Here is a 16245-nt window from a genome sequence, read left to right as displayed (position 1 = left end):
CTGTTACTAGTCTTTTTAAATTTGGAATCATTCCTTGGTCTTTGTCTTTTATGACTGATGCTTTTTGGAAGAGTATTGCAAAGGCCAGTTATTTTGTAGAATGTTACCTCAATTTAGGCTCATCAAGTGTTTCCTCATTATTAGATTGGTATTATGTGTTCTGAGCAGAAATTCCACAGAGGTAACATTGTATCCTCAGTACATCATATTAAGAGGCATTAGCCATCGTTTTAAAAAAGATTTGCAAGTGGTTCCTAATGCTCATCCTAGGTACGAAACCCCTGGCCTAAGGTTTTGGTCTCTGTCTGTGTTGTAAAATATTTGGCAAAGAATTCTCAGAGATAGACTAATATCTAGTAAGTCCTCTAGGTACCTGGAATTATGGAGTGAATTTGTGAGAGAAGAAAATCTATTTTTGTGGAGAGAAAAGAGTATAGAATATACACACTCAGTAACTTAAATTTGGCCTCTTGAGTCTGTATCATTTCTAAGAATTAGTTTTTTGAAATATTCTACAGCCCTTCATGCATACCTCTCTAGAGTGGCATAAAAAGGCCTTTGTGATTTGATCCTTTCTATCATATGTTATGCTTCCTCTTGCTCCCTGACTCATACTCTGTGCTCCCAGCCATAGCTTTTTTTCAGTTTTCCTATATGTGCCATCTACTTTGGTGACATTTTATCTTTGTACCAGAACCGACTAGCTACCTCTGCTTAGAATATCTTTCAGATCCCTTCATTTACCTGGCAAGATTCTGTTCATTCTTTTGAACTCAAATAATTTCTCTCACGAGAGGCCTTATATTTATCATTTTTAAACTGAACTGTCTTAAGCCTAATAAGTAAATTTTCTGGTGCTTAAAATTTTAGGTATATGTAGAAGAATGGTGTATCTACACCATGCAACAAGGAAAGTTAGTAAAGTTGAATAATTGCCAGAATCATTATATTACATATTTTTTCATATTTATAACTTTATTTACAGAGCTCTCAATGAAATGTGGAAGTGTCAGAACATGCTTAGAAGTCATGTGCGAGAACTTTTGGATTTGCACAAGCAGCCTACAGTAGGTTCATGATTTGAATTCATGAATTCAGTTTGTTTATATTCATTGTTCAGTTTTTCTGTAGTTACATATAATGAAGCAAGCAAAAAGTATCTGAAGTGTTTTATTTTCCAAATGTAGCTAAACATAATTTCCGTGGTAATCCAAGCCAAATTTCCATTTCAAATGAATATACAAAAATGTTATTTTCCAGCATGAAGAAATGTTTTCTAGTTTATCAAATATTTAGATATTAAGAAATTTATATGTAGTTTATCAGTTTTTAAATAATTTGAGTTAAGCCTCAAGATAAAACTATATTAGAAGTCATGATTTTTTTTCACCCCCAGATTTTTGGTCCTCAAATGTAGAGTCAGTATCAGATCAGATATCAATCTTACAAATATGCCAAACTCAAATTAACCAAGAAATTCTGCCTAGCATTTTCGGGAAAGTAAGGGAAAGAAACTTGAGTAATCTCTTACAGTATTTCTAAATAGATGTTCTTAGCCCATGGACAGAGACCACTTATCAGCCTGTGGATGCTAAAGCAAGGGTCAGCAAAGGTTTTTTGTAAATGAGCATATAATAAAAATTTATACTTTGCCAGCTACAAAGTTTCTGGTGAACAGGTCATCTCTGCTTTTGTAGTGCAAAAGCAGTCATAGACAACATGTAAATGAATGAACATGACTGTGTCCTAGCAAAACTTTAACAAAAATAGGTGGTCCATGGGACCATAGTTTACCAATTTCTGATCCAAGTTACTCAAATTTCATAATAAAGTAATACTTTATTGTAGAGGAAATGAAGTACTTTTTGGAGGGGAGGTGATAGTCTAACATTATTTAAGTAATGGGCCACAAAATAGCTAAGAGAACTCTGTGTAGGAAGAAAATTTTTCTACTCTTCACATTTTTAGTTATTTTTCTTTGGTGCATGGTTTTACAGTCATTTTGAGTTATTAATTATTTCAGTAATCTTCTCTTTAACCTTCTGGCAAGCTAATTTCCTTATGAAAGTTGTCCTCTTTAAAATTTAAAAATTTTAGGTATCTTCCAGCTGACATCCCCTATCCTTCTATTTGCCCTAACTTTATAGTTCTCCACAATTCTTTGTTAGCAACTAAGTATGGTAAGCATTTTCTTATAGGTAGATAGTGATGACTTTTTTTTTTTCACTTTAAGAAATGTACAATATTCAGTATAGATTTTCTTATAGAAATTTGTTAGCACATATAATTTCTTTTGCTTTTGTTTTAAATTACAGTCAGAGGCTAACTGTTCTGCCATGTTTGGAAAACTGATGACCATAGCAAGTGAGTATGCTGACTCACTCCACAGATAACATAATAAACCTCAAAACACACAAATCATTTACCCAGTGGGACTATCAATTTAATACAAAGTGGAGAAAATAATCCTTTTCTTAATAATTGTTTCCTTCAATTAGAGAAGGAAACAATGAGCTTTTCTATTGGGCCTATTCCATTTATTTCTAAAATCCAGTTATGCTGATTGTCTTTTGATGGTTCAGCATTATGTTTAAGACAGCTTGTTCTTACTTTAGTAGAGTAGTTTTTCTTTTATAATATTGATTCTCTTTTAATTTTGTAGAGAATTTGCCTGACCCTGGGAAAGCGCAAGATTTTGTGAAGAAATTTAACCAAGTTCTTGGGGATGATGAGAAACTGCGGTCTCAATTGGAATTATTAATAAGCCCAACCTGTTCATGCAAACAGGCAGATGTTTGTGTGGTTAGTGAATTATATTTTTATATGTTTTCTCCTGGCTTTGCTTATATAAATTTATATTTTATTAAAGTGTGCTTTACGTAGATTATGTGTGTGAGTTAGCAATATTATGAGCTCTGAATACTTAGGAATGTATGTGTAAGTCAATCTAGTTCTCTTACCTTCAGCCAAATCCTAGGAAAAACACTAGAGAACTAAGTCAGGTAGGTGATCCTAGGAAATGAGCAAGATAAATGCTTTGTATTTAGTAGATATTCATTAAGTAAGAATTTTCTAAATGCTTATGTGTCGTGCATTTTTAATCTCCCATGTATACACATGGAAATAATCCTTGTCAATAAATCATCAGTAGTCACATTATAGTATATGCATTTCTAGATAAGGTAATTACTATTTAGGCTTTTTTATCTTTATCCTATTCTTGGACTCTATTTTATAGAAAACCAGTATCATTGAAAATACCAGGAAGGAAAACTTCATTTATTCAGAATTTTATGAGACAGTTCTGTGTTTGAATTTCAGCTATTGCATTAACCAGTGTAACCCTTAATGAGTAGGTAGTAGTTTTTCCATAATTTTGAGCCTCATTTTTCTCATCTATAAATAACAGCAACTTCATGGTGTTGTTATAAGGTAGATTTACATATATATATGTGTGTATATATATATGTATATATTAGGCTTACAGATATGAATAAGAGAAAATTATTTCAGTTAGTCTAACTTTGTTCTAGAAAGAATTAGAGTAGGATAATTATGTAAATATTTGATGAGGTAAAGACTATAATAGATGTTTATACAAAGTGGTCTGGGAGCATACAGTATGTGTGTTTTAATTCAGTCTAGAGATACAGTGTTGGTCTTTAAGTAGATCTAAAAGAACCAGTAATTAAGAAGAGATGCGGGAAAACCAATTAGAGAAGGAAACAATGGGCTTTTCTATTGGGCCTAGGGACATGGATGTGTCAAGTGGCCAGACTACCTTAATCTTTGCACTTCTGAACTATGCTGGATGGTTTGCTGACAACATTTTAAGGTTTGATTTACTCTTATGGCATTTAGAATTCTGGTTCCAGAGTATTGTGTCCTGCAGAGCATCTACTAATATAACTGGATCATAAAATGAAATAACTTGAAATAACTTAGAGATACTTGGTTTAACCATTTCATTTTACAAATAAGGACACCAAATTTGAAAAAGGTAAAGTTTCCCATCCAGTGTTTCAGCTGGTTATAGTGGCTGAGCTGCAAGTAAAGTGTAGATCTCATAAATCTATGATAGTGTTATTTCTGTACATTCCATCATTGTTTGCAAGAAGACCCCAGTGCAAACTGAGCACTGCTCAAGAAATAATGGACCTTAAGAAAGATAAATTAAGTGGTATTTTTGGTCTAATAGAATGCAGGAATTGAACTTGAATTTGAAAAAATGGCAGTAACATGAATTGCTATTTGTCAGACCAGAAATATCTAGAGTTTCCAAATCCAAAATCTCAGGATGAATACTACAGCCATGCAGTGCAGCCAAATCAGTGCTCCTGATTTTAGGGACCAGGAAGGTAAAGATGAGGACTGTACTTGTACTGGAAAGAAAATGGTAACGATACCTTTTTGGAGAGGAGTTTATTCTGAGGAAGTTTTAAGTGATGGACCACAAAATAGCTAAGATAATCTTATTCCAGAACAAAAGATTTCTACTCTTCATATTTTTTAGTTCATTTTCTTTAATTAGCAATTTCATGGTAACTTTTCTTCTAGTTCTTATATTTCAGCATTTTGTATTCTGAGCACATTATTTAAATTATCTATATGTTCTTCTGTGTAAAGTGGAGCTTACAATACCCTTTAAATACTCAGGAAAATTGTCACTATTAGAATAGTTTTTGCCATTTCCCAGAATATCTGTATTGTTGTCTCCTCCTCAAAGGCTACTAATATTAGTTATGTGTATCTTCTAATACCCACATTCCTTTTTTCCTGATAGCTTCATTCTGAAGTCAAAGAAAAGAATAAAGAACTATGCAAACATAAATTTTAGTTTCTGTCATTTTATGTAGCTTTCATTCCATCTTTGATAGCCCCTTCCCTGTCCCCTACTAATGTGTATATACTACCACCATCTTTTTTTCTAAATGACAGTCATGTCCCATTTCTCATTGTGAGACATTACTCAATAACAGAGTTAGTAGGAATGGAAAGTTAATGCTTTTCTTCCTTTGTCTCAGTTTCATTCCTGAAAAATTTTAGCAAAAATACTTTGAGCAAAGAATAACAATATACACATACTACAGATTAGTACATATATACATAATAGAATGATAGAGGGTGAGCAATGATACTGAAATATGTGCTGTGTAGATATGCTTTCCCTTTGGACTTCAGGTTTTGAGATTCCACACTTTGGTTCTAGAGGAGGACCATATATTTGATAAGCTTCAGCTCTGCTTGTAGTGCCTTCCTATGACCATGGTTCCCAAATTTCAAGATTTTCAAAGCTTGCTAATTTAGCATTTTAAACAGTCCTAGATTGGAATTTCAGCTATACCATTTACTAATAGTTTGGTCTTTAGTAAGTTACTCAGTATTTCTGAGCCTCATTTTCTTCATCTATAAATATTACCAACCTCATAGGAATGTCAAAAGAATAAGATGATTCCACACTTTGGTTCTAGAGAAGGACTGTATATTTGATATAGCTTCAGCTCTGCTTGTAGTGCCTTCCTGTGACCATGGTTCCCAAATTTTAAGATTTTCAAAGCTTGCTAATTTGGCATTTAAACAGTCCTAGATTGGAATTTCAGCTATACCATTTACTAATAGTTTGGTCTTTAGTAAGTTACTCAGTATTTCTGAGCCTCATTTTCTTCATCTATAAATATTACCAACCTCATAGGAATGTCAAAAGAATAAGATAAGATGAAATTTTATGTATGACCTAATACAGGTCCCTCTTTGTACTGTCCTATAAGATGTAAATAAATGATAATACTATAGTATTACATTACATGACAAACACTAGGAATTCTTAACATAGATTTGGAATAGAATTGTGAATCTCTATCTTTCAATGAACTCTCAAAATGATTCTGATATGAGTAGTTCATGGACCACACCTTAAAAAACCCTTCCCTACTGGATTATCAAGACATGCATTGTGTCTTCAGAAGACCAAGTTTTATTTTATCCCTTGATCAAGTTTACACTGTAATAATACACTGCATAATTTGGTAAATTATATTATGTGTGGTCTCTCATCAAGGTTGCAGTTTAAGTGACAGAGGCAGACAAGTATTTCAGTAGAGAATACCATGTGGTGTAGGTATTCTGATCGAATCATTTGCCTTGGTAACACAAAGGAACAGCATCCACCCCAGGCAGGGATGACATAGGAATAGCTTATTCTAGAATATGTGATCACTGAGTTGAAAAATAAAGGATGAATAGGAATTAGACCACTGTGTCAACAATGACTGCTATATTTCTAGCTTGGGTGACTGGATATCAGAGGAGATGCTTTAGAGATAGAAGATAACAATGTATGGCCTCTCAGCAGTCATGTTTAGAAGTCTAAGATACGGGGCTGGTTGATATATATTAGCATAATTGTATCACCTGGAGGAGGTAGAGAAGAAAAGAACAAAAGGGGAGATAATCATAATGCTTCTTGTTTAATATTTTCTATAGTTTACTAAGAAGGATAGGTGTGATATTGTGATTTATAAGAAGTATTTATTTGGTTTTTGTCCCACCTCTGGCAGAGCTCCTAAAACTCTTGGAATTTCCTAAGTGATGAAAGCAACAAAGGTGTCTTAACATTAATGGGGTGACTTTTGAAAACTCACCTCAGGATGAGGGCTGGTTACCAGGGGACCAACAAAGTTATTAGAGGACTGGAGCTTCTAGTCCCACTCTACAACCTCAGAAGGAGGACTGGAGACTGATTTGAACAGTCATGTCTGTATAATGAAGGCTCCATAAAAACACAAAAGGACAGGGTTCAAGGAGCTTCTGGGCTTCATGAACACATGAAGATTTGGAAAGACTAGCATACTTGGAGAAGGCATAGGAGCTCAGTGTCCTTTCCCCATATCTTCACCTGTGGTTTTTTTAAACTTCTGATTGTTTTTAATATTTAAATGGTTTTGATTCTGTACACCTTTTTTTTAAATATGAAAGTGATTCATATTTATGGTAAAACTCTTTCCTTTCTAGAGAGAAATAGCTCGGAAACTTGCAAACCCTAAGCAGCCAACAAATCCTTTTCTAGAGATGGTCAAATTTCTCTTGGAAAGAATTGCACCTGTACACATTGATTCAGAAGCCATAAGGTAAGCTAGGAAAATATATTCACTTAAAAATAAAATATAATCTGAAACTACATTGTTGTAAGTTTAAATTCTGGGTCACTAAGGAGACCTAAAAACGTTACCTTAAACCCTTTTAATGGCAGAAGCAAACATCATTTGAGTTGAAGGGCGGGCCTGCCCCTTTTCTGATACTTGTCTTACTTCAGTGTTTGTTTTTTTTTTTAAGAATTCTTGTGTTTATTTTTAGCTTGTATGTGATCATTAAAGAAAACTTAGAACATTAAAAATAGAGTAAGAAGAAAATTTTAAATCTCTAGCTATCAATCATTTTTTAGTTTTCTCAACCATTTTAATGTCCACATTATATTCTTTAGTATTTATTATATCACTGTTCACTTGAGATATGTGAAACAATAGTATTTTGAAAAAAGCTTGAGATTGCCATTAGAGTAATCTGTTTTCAAAACATATGGCTTTGGAAAAAGCCCTCTAACTTACTTTTTAATTTATTTTTAACTTTATTGTGGGTATAACATCCCCTTGTTGGATGATTATGAAAATCAGTGGTAATACACAAAAAAGTAAGCAGCCTAGCATAATAGATATGACAGCTACTGTTTTTTATTAACTGTTCCCATAATTACATTCCAGTTTATAAGTGAATACTTTTCCCTTGCATTAATAATTTTTCCACTAGACAAGCTATATATCTTTCTTTTCATGTTGGGTTACTAAATAGCACTTACTGATTCTTGTTCCAAGAAACCTTGGATTAAGAGCTCCATTTCTAGCTATTAATTATTTCACCTTATGTGAATCAGTGCTTTGGTTGTATTGAAATGTCAACTGTATTCATTTTCTAGATCTGCCATAACAAAATAGTACAAACTGTGTGACTTTAAATAACAGAAATTTATGTTTACAAAACAAGTTTTCGGACAATTCTAGAGGCTAGAAGTCCAAGGTCAAGATACCAGCAAGTTGGATTTCTTCTGAAGCCTCTCTCCTTGGCTCATATGTTCCTCCTCTTGCTGTCTCCTCACATGGTCTCAAATATCTGTGTCTAATCTCTTCTTCATATAAAGACAACAGTCATAACAGATTATAGCCTACCCTAATTTGACTTTGTTTTACCCTTAATTATCTCTTTTTTTGTAGCAATCATCCTAAATACAACCAATCATCCTAAAATCATCTTAAATGTAAACAGTGTTTCTTTAGTATTCTTTCCTCAGACTTGTGTCTATGTAAATACACATATACATGCTGCTACAGTTAGTTAATGATCTATAATAGTGATTGAAAATGAAGTGGTGATTGCAATAATGGTTGAAACATGAAAGAAAGTAAAATTTAAAAAGAAAGAGATTGAGGACTGATTCCTAAGGAAAATCAACAATTATGAGGCTGGCAGAAGATAGATTTTTTTAAATCTTACCAACTTTATCTGGTGACAGATGGTAACTAGAGTTTTTGTGACCATTTCACAATATATAAATATCAAATCACTATGTTGTACACTTGAAACTAATCTATGTCAATTATTCTTCAATATAAAAAAAAAATTTTTTTTTAAAGGCCTGGTCAAAAATGGAAAATCAGGAAAGAGTGTTAATGAAGCCAAAGAGAACTGGACGAGTCAGATGCTGCCTACAAGTAGAATAGGTTCTAAAAAGCAGCCATTTGATTGAGAAAAAAGGAAAAAGATAATGGTCAGGATAGTTTATTTGGGGGTAGCAACTCCTCCTCATGGATTGAGAAGGCCATAGGACAGTCCTTCCCGACAACAATATCAAGGTACACTTATATGTACCTTGAGTAGAGGAGACTGCTCAAGCCTGGAGATGACTTGTCTAGCTCAACAGGAGCCCAGCAGGTCACACTTAGTAAACTTGAGATCTGAGAAAATGAAAGGGAAAAATACCTTGTATTTCTGAACTTTGATTTAGGAAATAAATTGGAATGTGGAGGACAGCCAGTGTAGACAGTTTAGTTACAAAAGGTAAAGGAGAAAAAATGAGATGATGGAAAGGGATTAAGCTGGAAGAAAGAAGGGTCTTTTGTTGTTTTTAATGAAAGAATTTTGAATATTTAAATACCTTCAAAAGGTGCTAACAGAGAGAAGAAAGGTTGAAGATGGGAAAGGGGAACAGAACTATGATGGAGTAACATCGCTAAAGAGTGTAACAGGAAGAAGGAAATCTTCCCCTATGACTTGAGAAAGTAACAGATACAAATTAGAGGAGGTTAAAAGAGAAGGTATGGAAAATTAGAATTTTCACTCAAGGCGTCCAGTGTTCTGTTAGGTTAAAAATGAGGTTGGTAGTCTGCTCAGTGGGAGCATTTAGATCTATTTAGACCTAAGTTAGAATGGTGAAGCTCTGTAACAATTATTAAACAGTTTAGGAGATAAAGGAACACATAGAAAACTTCCCAAGCAGTTTGAACATGCATTTGGTTTGATGATGGTCTTTTGCTTCATGATAACCCTCTGAACTATGAGGAGTGTATGTTGTTTATGTAATTTAGAAATGGAGAAAAGTACTTTTGTAAGAGGAAGGACTGCATTCTTGGTTTCAAGACTTGGGCCTTTCTCTTATCACTACTCACCTCACCATAGTGATCCACCCACATTATAATGGAAACATAAACTATGCCTGTCTTGTTTGCACTGTATTTCCGGGATAGACCCAGGAAGACTTGGCACATAATAGTAGTCAACAAATACATATTAAATGTATGCACAGACCCTATTATGAGTAGTCAGATACATTGATAAATTTTTTCAAACACATTTATAATCTTGTTAAATTCATGAATTGTTTTTTGGATTTCCTCATAAAAGCTTAATTCAGAATATTTTTCTTATATTGGAAATAGTTTTTTTTTAATATATGTCAGAGCTAAAACTTCCAGAGCAAAATACAGTGTAGGCATGATTTCTTAGATGGGACATAAAAAGCACAAACAAAGAAAATTCAGTACTTTTTTCTGCTTTGAAAGACTAGGAGAAAATATTTACAAACCATATAATTGATAAAGGATTATATCCAGAATATTAAAAAAACTAAGAAATAATAAGATATATGACCCATTGTAAAAATGGGCAAAAGATTTGAACAGATACTTCACCAAATAAGATATTACTCATTAGGGAAATGAAAATTCAAATTACAATGAGAAATACACACCCACGAAAATGGCTAAAATTAAAGATACTAACCATACCAAGTGTTAGGATGTAGATTGACTGAACCAAGTGTTGGTGATGTGGAAAACAGTTTGTTGTAACATTAAATGTACATAAAATATTATTATATAAAGACAAAATGAACAAAATAACAGTATACTCACAGACACTGAGAAGTGACTAGTGGTTACTGTGGGGACAGGGTTGGGGTGGGATAAAGGGGCACAGAAATTCTCAATCATAATATAAGTTGGTCACAGAGATAGTAGTACACCATTATAGTCAAAGATTCTGTAAAATTTTCCTGTGTTGGCAGATAGTAACTGTACTTGTTGGGGTAAGGATTTAATAATATGGGTAACTGTTGAACCACTGTGTGGTAGACTTGAAACCAATATAAGATTGTTTATCAGTGATAGTTCAATTTTTTTAATGTAAAAAATTATTATACAACTCAGGAATCCCAATACTAGAAATTTGCCTTAAAAACATACATTCCCATAAAGACTTATACTTAACTGCTTGTAGCAGCATTATTTATATCTTTAAGCTCAAAACACCCAAAAGTCCATCAATTGGTATAACAAAAGTCCATCAAGTTGGATAAACATATGGCAGTATATCTATACAGTGTAATAGTTCTCAACAGTGGAAACCAAAAAACTACTGATCCTGTGCAACAACATGGAGGAATCTCAAAAATATTAAGTCACATAAAAGATCTCAGACATGGGGGAGGTGCCAAGATGGCGGCATGAGTAGGTCAGCAGAAATCTCCTCCCAAAACCATATATATTTTTGAAAATACAACAAATACAACTGTTCCTAAAAGAGGGACCAGAAGATACAGTACAATAGCCAGGCTACACCTACATCTGCAAGAACTCAGCATCTCACGAAGGGGGTGAGATACAAGCCACAACATGGTGGGACCCGAGCACTCCCCCTACCCCAGCTCACTGGCACGAGGAAAGGAGTCAGAATGGGGAGGGAGTGGAAGCGCAGGACTGCTAAATAACCAGCCCTAGTAATCCTCACCAGGAGTGCAGACACACATTGCATGGTGTGCTGGATATTAGGGAAATGGAAAAGTAAAATCTGCGAGTGGGTTCCTGCAGCCAGCTCCCCTGGGACAAAAGAAAAGTGAGTGCTTTCTGAAAGTCTTAAGGGACAGGGGCTTCACAGCTGGACGGAATCGTCCAGGCATACTGAGCCCAGCAAGCTGGGAATCCTGAGGTACTTCATGCACCCCAGCCCCCTGAGTGACAATGCAGCTCTGAAACCCCTCACAGTGATTCGCAGCCTGCCATACATTTCCCCGCCGATGCAGCACGCCACAGTGGCCGAGCAGCCGGAAAGCAGCCACACCCACAGCAACCGCCCAGAGTCTCCTCCCAGTGTGCAGCCACCCAGGCCAGACCCAGAGGCCCCCCACTGGCGCGCAGCTGCCCGGTGCATGCAAAGAAAGCTGGGGCAAGGTATGAAGGGGCACTGTTCTTGCAGGAGAACACACATGGCACGCCTACCACTCCCTGCAGGGCTCTGGGGAACCCGCCAGCTGCCCCACCCACGGCGGCTCGGGATTAACCCAGAGGCTGCTCCCAGTGTGTGGGTAACCAACACAGGCAGCAGAGAAGGGCAAAGCAACCAGCAAGCAAGAAGAGACTTTGTTCTCCCAGCTGACACACATGCCACCGGCCTACAACTACCTCTATCGCCATGAAAAGGCAGAAGAATTTGGTCCAGTCTAGAATTACCCAGACAGCCCCTGAGACAGGGCCTGGGGAGATAGATATAACCAATCTCCCTGAAAAATAATTCAAAATAAAGGTCATAACCATGCTGATGGACCAGCAGAGAAATATGCAAGAGCTAAGGGATCAAGTCAGGAGGGAGAATACAGAAATAAAACAATCTCTGGAAGGACTTAAGAGCAGACTAGATGAGGTGTAAGAGACTGTTAATGGAATAGAAATCAGAGAAAAGGAATACAGAGAAGCTAAGGAAGAGAGAGATTAAAGGATCTCCAGAAGTGAAAGAATATTAAGAGAATGTGTGACCAATCCAAACGGAACAATATTCACATTATAGGGGTACTAGAAGAAGAAGAGAGAAAAAGGGATAGAAAGTGTCTTGGAAGAAATAATTGCTGAAAACTTCCCCAAACTGGGGGAGAAAATAGTCGCTCAGACCATGGAAGCACACAGATCTCCAAATACAAGGGACCCAAGGAGAACAACAACAAGATTATATAATAATTAAAATGGCAAAGACCAAAGACAAGGACAGAGTATTAAAGGAAGACAGAAAAAAAGGTCACCTACAAAGGAAAACCCATTGGGCTATCATCAGACTTCTCAACAGAAACCATACAGACCAGAAGAGAATGCATGATATATTTAATGCAGTGAAACAGAAGGGCCTTGAACCAAGAATACCGTATCTAGCACGATTATCATTTAAATATGAAAGAGGGATTAAACAATTTCCAGACAAGCAAAAGTTGAGGGAATTTGCTTCCCACAAACCACCTCTACAGGATATTTTAAAGGGACTGCTCTAGATGGAAGCACTCCTAAGGTTAAATAGATGTCAACAGACAAAATAAAACCACAGCAAAGAAAGCAGACCAACCAAATACTAACTAAAGGCAAAAAATGAAATCAGCTATTCATAAAAGCAGAAAGGAAGCACAAAAGAGTACAGAATAAAGCACCTAACATAAAGAATGGAGGAATAAGAATAAGAAGGGAGAGAAATAAAGAATCATCAGACTATGTTTTTAATAGCTAATAAGTGAGTTAAGTTAGACAGTCAGATAGTAAAAAAGCTACCCCTGAACCTTTGATAACCATGAATCTAAAGCCTGTAATGGCAATAAGTACATCTTTCAATTTTAATCACCCTAAATGCAAATGGACTGAATGCACCAATCAAAAGACACAGAGTAATAGAATGGATAAAATAGCAAGACCCATCTATATGCTGCTTACAAGAGACTCACCTCAAACCCACCCAAAGGCATGCACAGACTAAAAGTCAAGGAATGGAAACAGGTATTTCATGCAAACAATAGGGAGAAAAGGGCAGGTGTTGCAGTACTTGTATCAGACAAAATAGACTTGAAAACAAAGAAAGTAACAAGAGATAAAGAAGGGCATCACATAATGATAAAGGGATCAGTCCAACAAGAGGATATAACCATTATAAATATGCACCCAATACAGGAGACTGACATATGTGAAACAAATACTAACAGAATTAAAGGAAGAAATAGAATGCAATGCATTTATGTTAGGAGACTTCAACACACCACTCACTCCAAAGGACAGATCCACCAGACAGAAAATAAGTAAGGACACAGAGGCACTGAACTACACACTAGAACAGATGGTCCTAACGGACATCTACAGAACTCTACACCCAAAAGCAGCAGGATACACATTCTTCTCAAGTGCACATGGAACATTTTCCAGAATAGACCACATACTAGGCCACAAAAAGAGCCTCAGTAAATTCAAAAAGACTGAAATTCTACCAACCAACTTCTCGGACCACAAAGGCATAAAACTAGAAATAAATTGTACAAAGAAAACAAAAAGGCTCACAAACACATGGAGGCTTAAGAACATGCTCCTAAATAACCAATGGATCAATGACCAAATTAAAGTAGAGAGCAAGCAGTATATGGAAACAAATGACACAGCAGCACAAAGCCTCAACTTCTGTGGAATGCAGCAAAGGCAGTTCTAAGAGGAAAGTATATAGCAATCCAGGCCTATTTGAAGAAGGAAGAACAATCCCAAATGAATACTCTGAAGTCACAATTATTGAAACTGGAAAAAGAAGAACAAATGAGGCTCAAAGTCAACAGAAGGAGGGACATAATAAAGATCAGAGAAGAAATAAATAAAATTGAGAAGAATAAAACAATAGAAAAAAAATTAATGAAACCAAGAGCTGGTTCTTTGAGAACATAAACAAAATAGATAAGCCTCTAGCCAGACTTATTAAGAGAAAAAGAGAATCAACACACATCAACAGAATCAGAAATGAGAAAGGAATCATCACAACAGACCCAACAGAAATACAAAGAATTATTAGAGACTACTATGAAAACCTATATGCTAACAAGCTGAAAACCTAGAAGAAATGGACAACTTCCTAGAAAAATACAACCTTCTAAGACTGACCAAGGAAGAAACACAAAATCTAAACAAACCAATTACCAGAAAAGAAATTGAAGCAGTAATCAAAAAACTACCTAAGAACAAAACCCCCGGGCCAGATGGATTTACCTCAGAATTTTATCAGACATACAGAGAAGATATAATTCCCATTCTCCTTAAAGTTTTCCAAAAAATAGAAGAGGAGGGAATACTCCCAAACTCATTCTATGAAGCCTACTTCACCCTAATACCAAAACCAGGCAAAGACCGCACCAAAAAAAATCACAGACCAATATCCCTGATGGACGTAGATGCAAAAATACTCAACAAGGTATTAGTGAACCGAATTCAAAAATACATCAAAAGGATCATACACCATGACCAAGTGGGATTCATCTCAGGGATGCAAGGATTGTGCAACATTCGAAAATCCATCAACATCATCCACCACATGAACAAAAAGAAGGACAAAAACCACATGATCATCTCCATAGATGCTGAAAAAGCATTGGACAAAATCCAACATCCATTCATGATAAAAACTCTCAACAAAATGGGTATAGAGGGCAAGTACTTCAACATAATAAAGACCATACATGACAAACCCACAGCCAACATCATACTTATTAACAGCGAGAATCTGAAAGCTTTTCCTTTAAGATGGGGAACAAGACAGGGATGCCCACTCTTCCCACTGTTACTCAACATAGTACTGGAGGTCCAAGCCATGGCAGTCAGGCAATACAAAGAAATACAAGGCATCCAGATTGGTAAAGAAGTCAAATGGTCACTATTTGCAGATGACATAATATTGCAGATAAAAACCACAAAGACTGCACTCCAAAACTACTAGAACTAATATCTGAATTCATCAAAGTTGCAGGATACAAAATTAATACACAGAAATCTGTTTATTCCTTTACACTAACAATGAACTACTAGAAAGAGAAATCAGGAAAACAATTCCATTCACAATTGCATCAGAATAAAATACCTAGGAATAAACCTAACCAAGGAAGTGAAAGACCTATACCCTGAAAAGTACAAGACACTTATTGGTCTCCCCCCGCTTCTGACCTGCAGATAAGGGAGGAGACGCGATGTGATATCAAAGATCTAAAAGGACCAGCCAGAGGACTCAGGGCTTAACAGTGCAAGAGTGGTGCTGAGAGGGCACCTGTCATATTTATTGATCAAATGGTTGTTAACAACAATAAATTTTGTGTAGGGGACTCAATACACAATCGTTAATCAACCACAAGCCTAACTCTCAACAGTCTCCAATCTTCTGAAGCATAACAAACAAATTTTTACATGGTGAGCAAGTTCTTACATGGTGAACAATGCAAGGGCAGTCCTTTTCACAGAAACTTGCGGTTTTGTTTACACATCATGAACTATAAACAGTCAAGTCAGATATTATTCATTTGATTTTTATACTTGATTTATATGTGAATTCCACAACACTCTTAAGAGATATTAAAGAGGACACTAACAAATGGAAAGTCATCCCATGCTCTTGGCTAGGAAGAATTAATATTGTCAAAATGGCCATCCTGCCTAAAGCAATCTACAGATTCAGTTCAATCCCTATCAAAATGCCAACAGCATTCTTCAATAAACTGGAACAAATAGTTTTAAAATTCATATGGAACCACAAAATACCCCAAATAGCCAAAGCAATCGTGAGAAGGATGAATACAGCAGTGGGGGATCTCGCTTCCCAATTTCAAGCTCTACTACAAAGCCACAGTAATCAAGACAATTTGGTACTGGCACA

At 35.7% G+C, this 16245-nt stretch overlaps 1 protein-coding gene across 3 annotated transcripts in view; it reads left to right on the top strand.

Moving 5' to 3' along the window:
• The window catches only part of PDS5A (PDS5 cohesin associated factor A), a 153947-nt gene that overhangs the window by 97861 nt on the left and 39841 nt on the right, over window positions 1-16245 (top strand). For all 3 annotated transcript variants that reach the window (XM_036908506.2, XM_057502162.1, XM_036908507.2), the window contains 4 exons: window positions 986-1067; window positions 2316-2364; window positions 2663-2802; window positions 7012-7127. In XM_036908506.2, the coding sequence (XP_036764401.2) occupies window positions 986-1067; window positions 2316-2364; window positions 2663-2802; window positions 7012-7127 (387 nt within the window). The remainder of the gene's footprint in view (window positions 1-985; window positions 1068-2315; window positions 2365-2662; window positions 2803-7011; window positions 7128-16245) is intronic.

This window comes from Manis pentadactyla, chromosome 5, assembly GCF_030020395.1.
Source record: "Manis pentadactyla isolate mManPen7 chromosome 5, mManPen7.hap1, whole genome shotgun sequence".
In the NCBI taxonomy this organism is placed as follows: domain Eukaryota; kingdom Metazoa; phylum Chordata; class Mammalia; order Pholidota; family Manidae; genus Manis; species Manis pentadactyla.
This window is presented reverse-complemented; position numbering and strand designations above follow the sequence as displayed.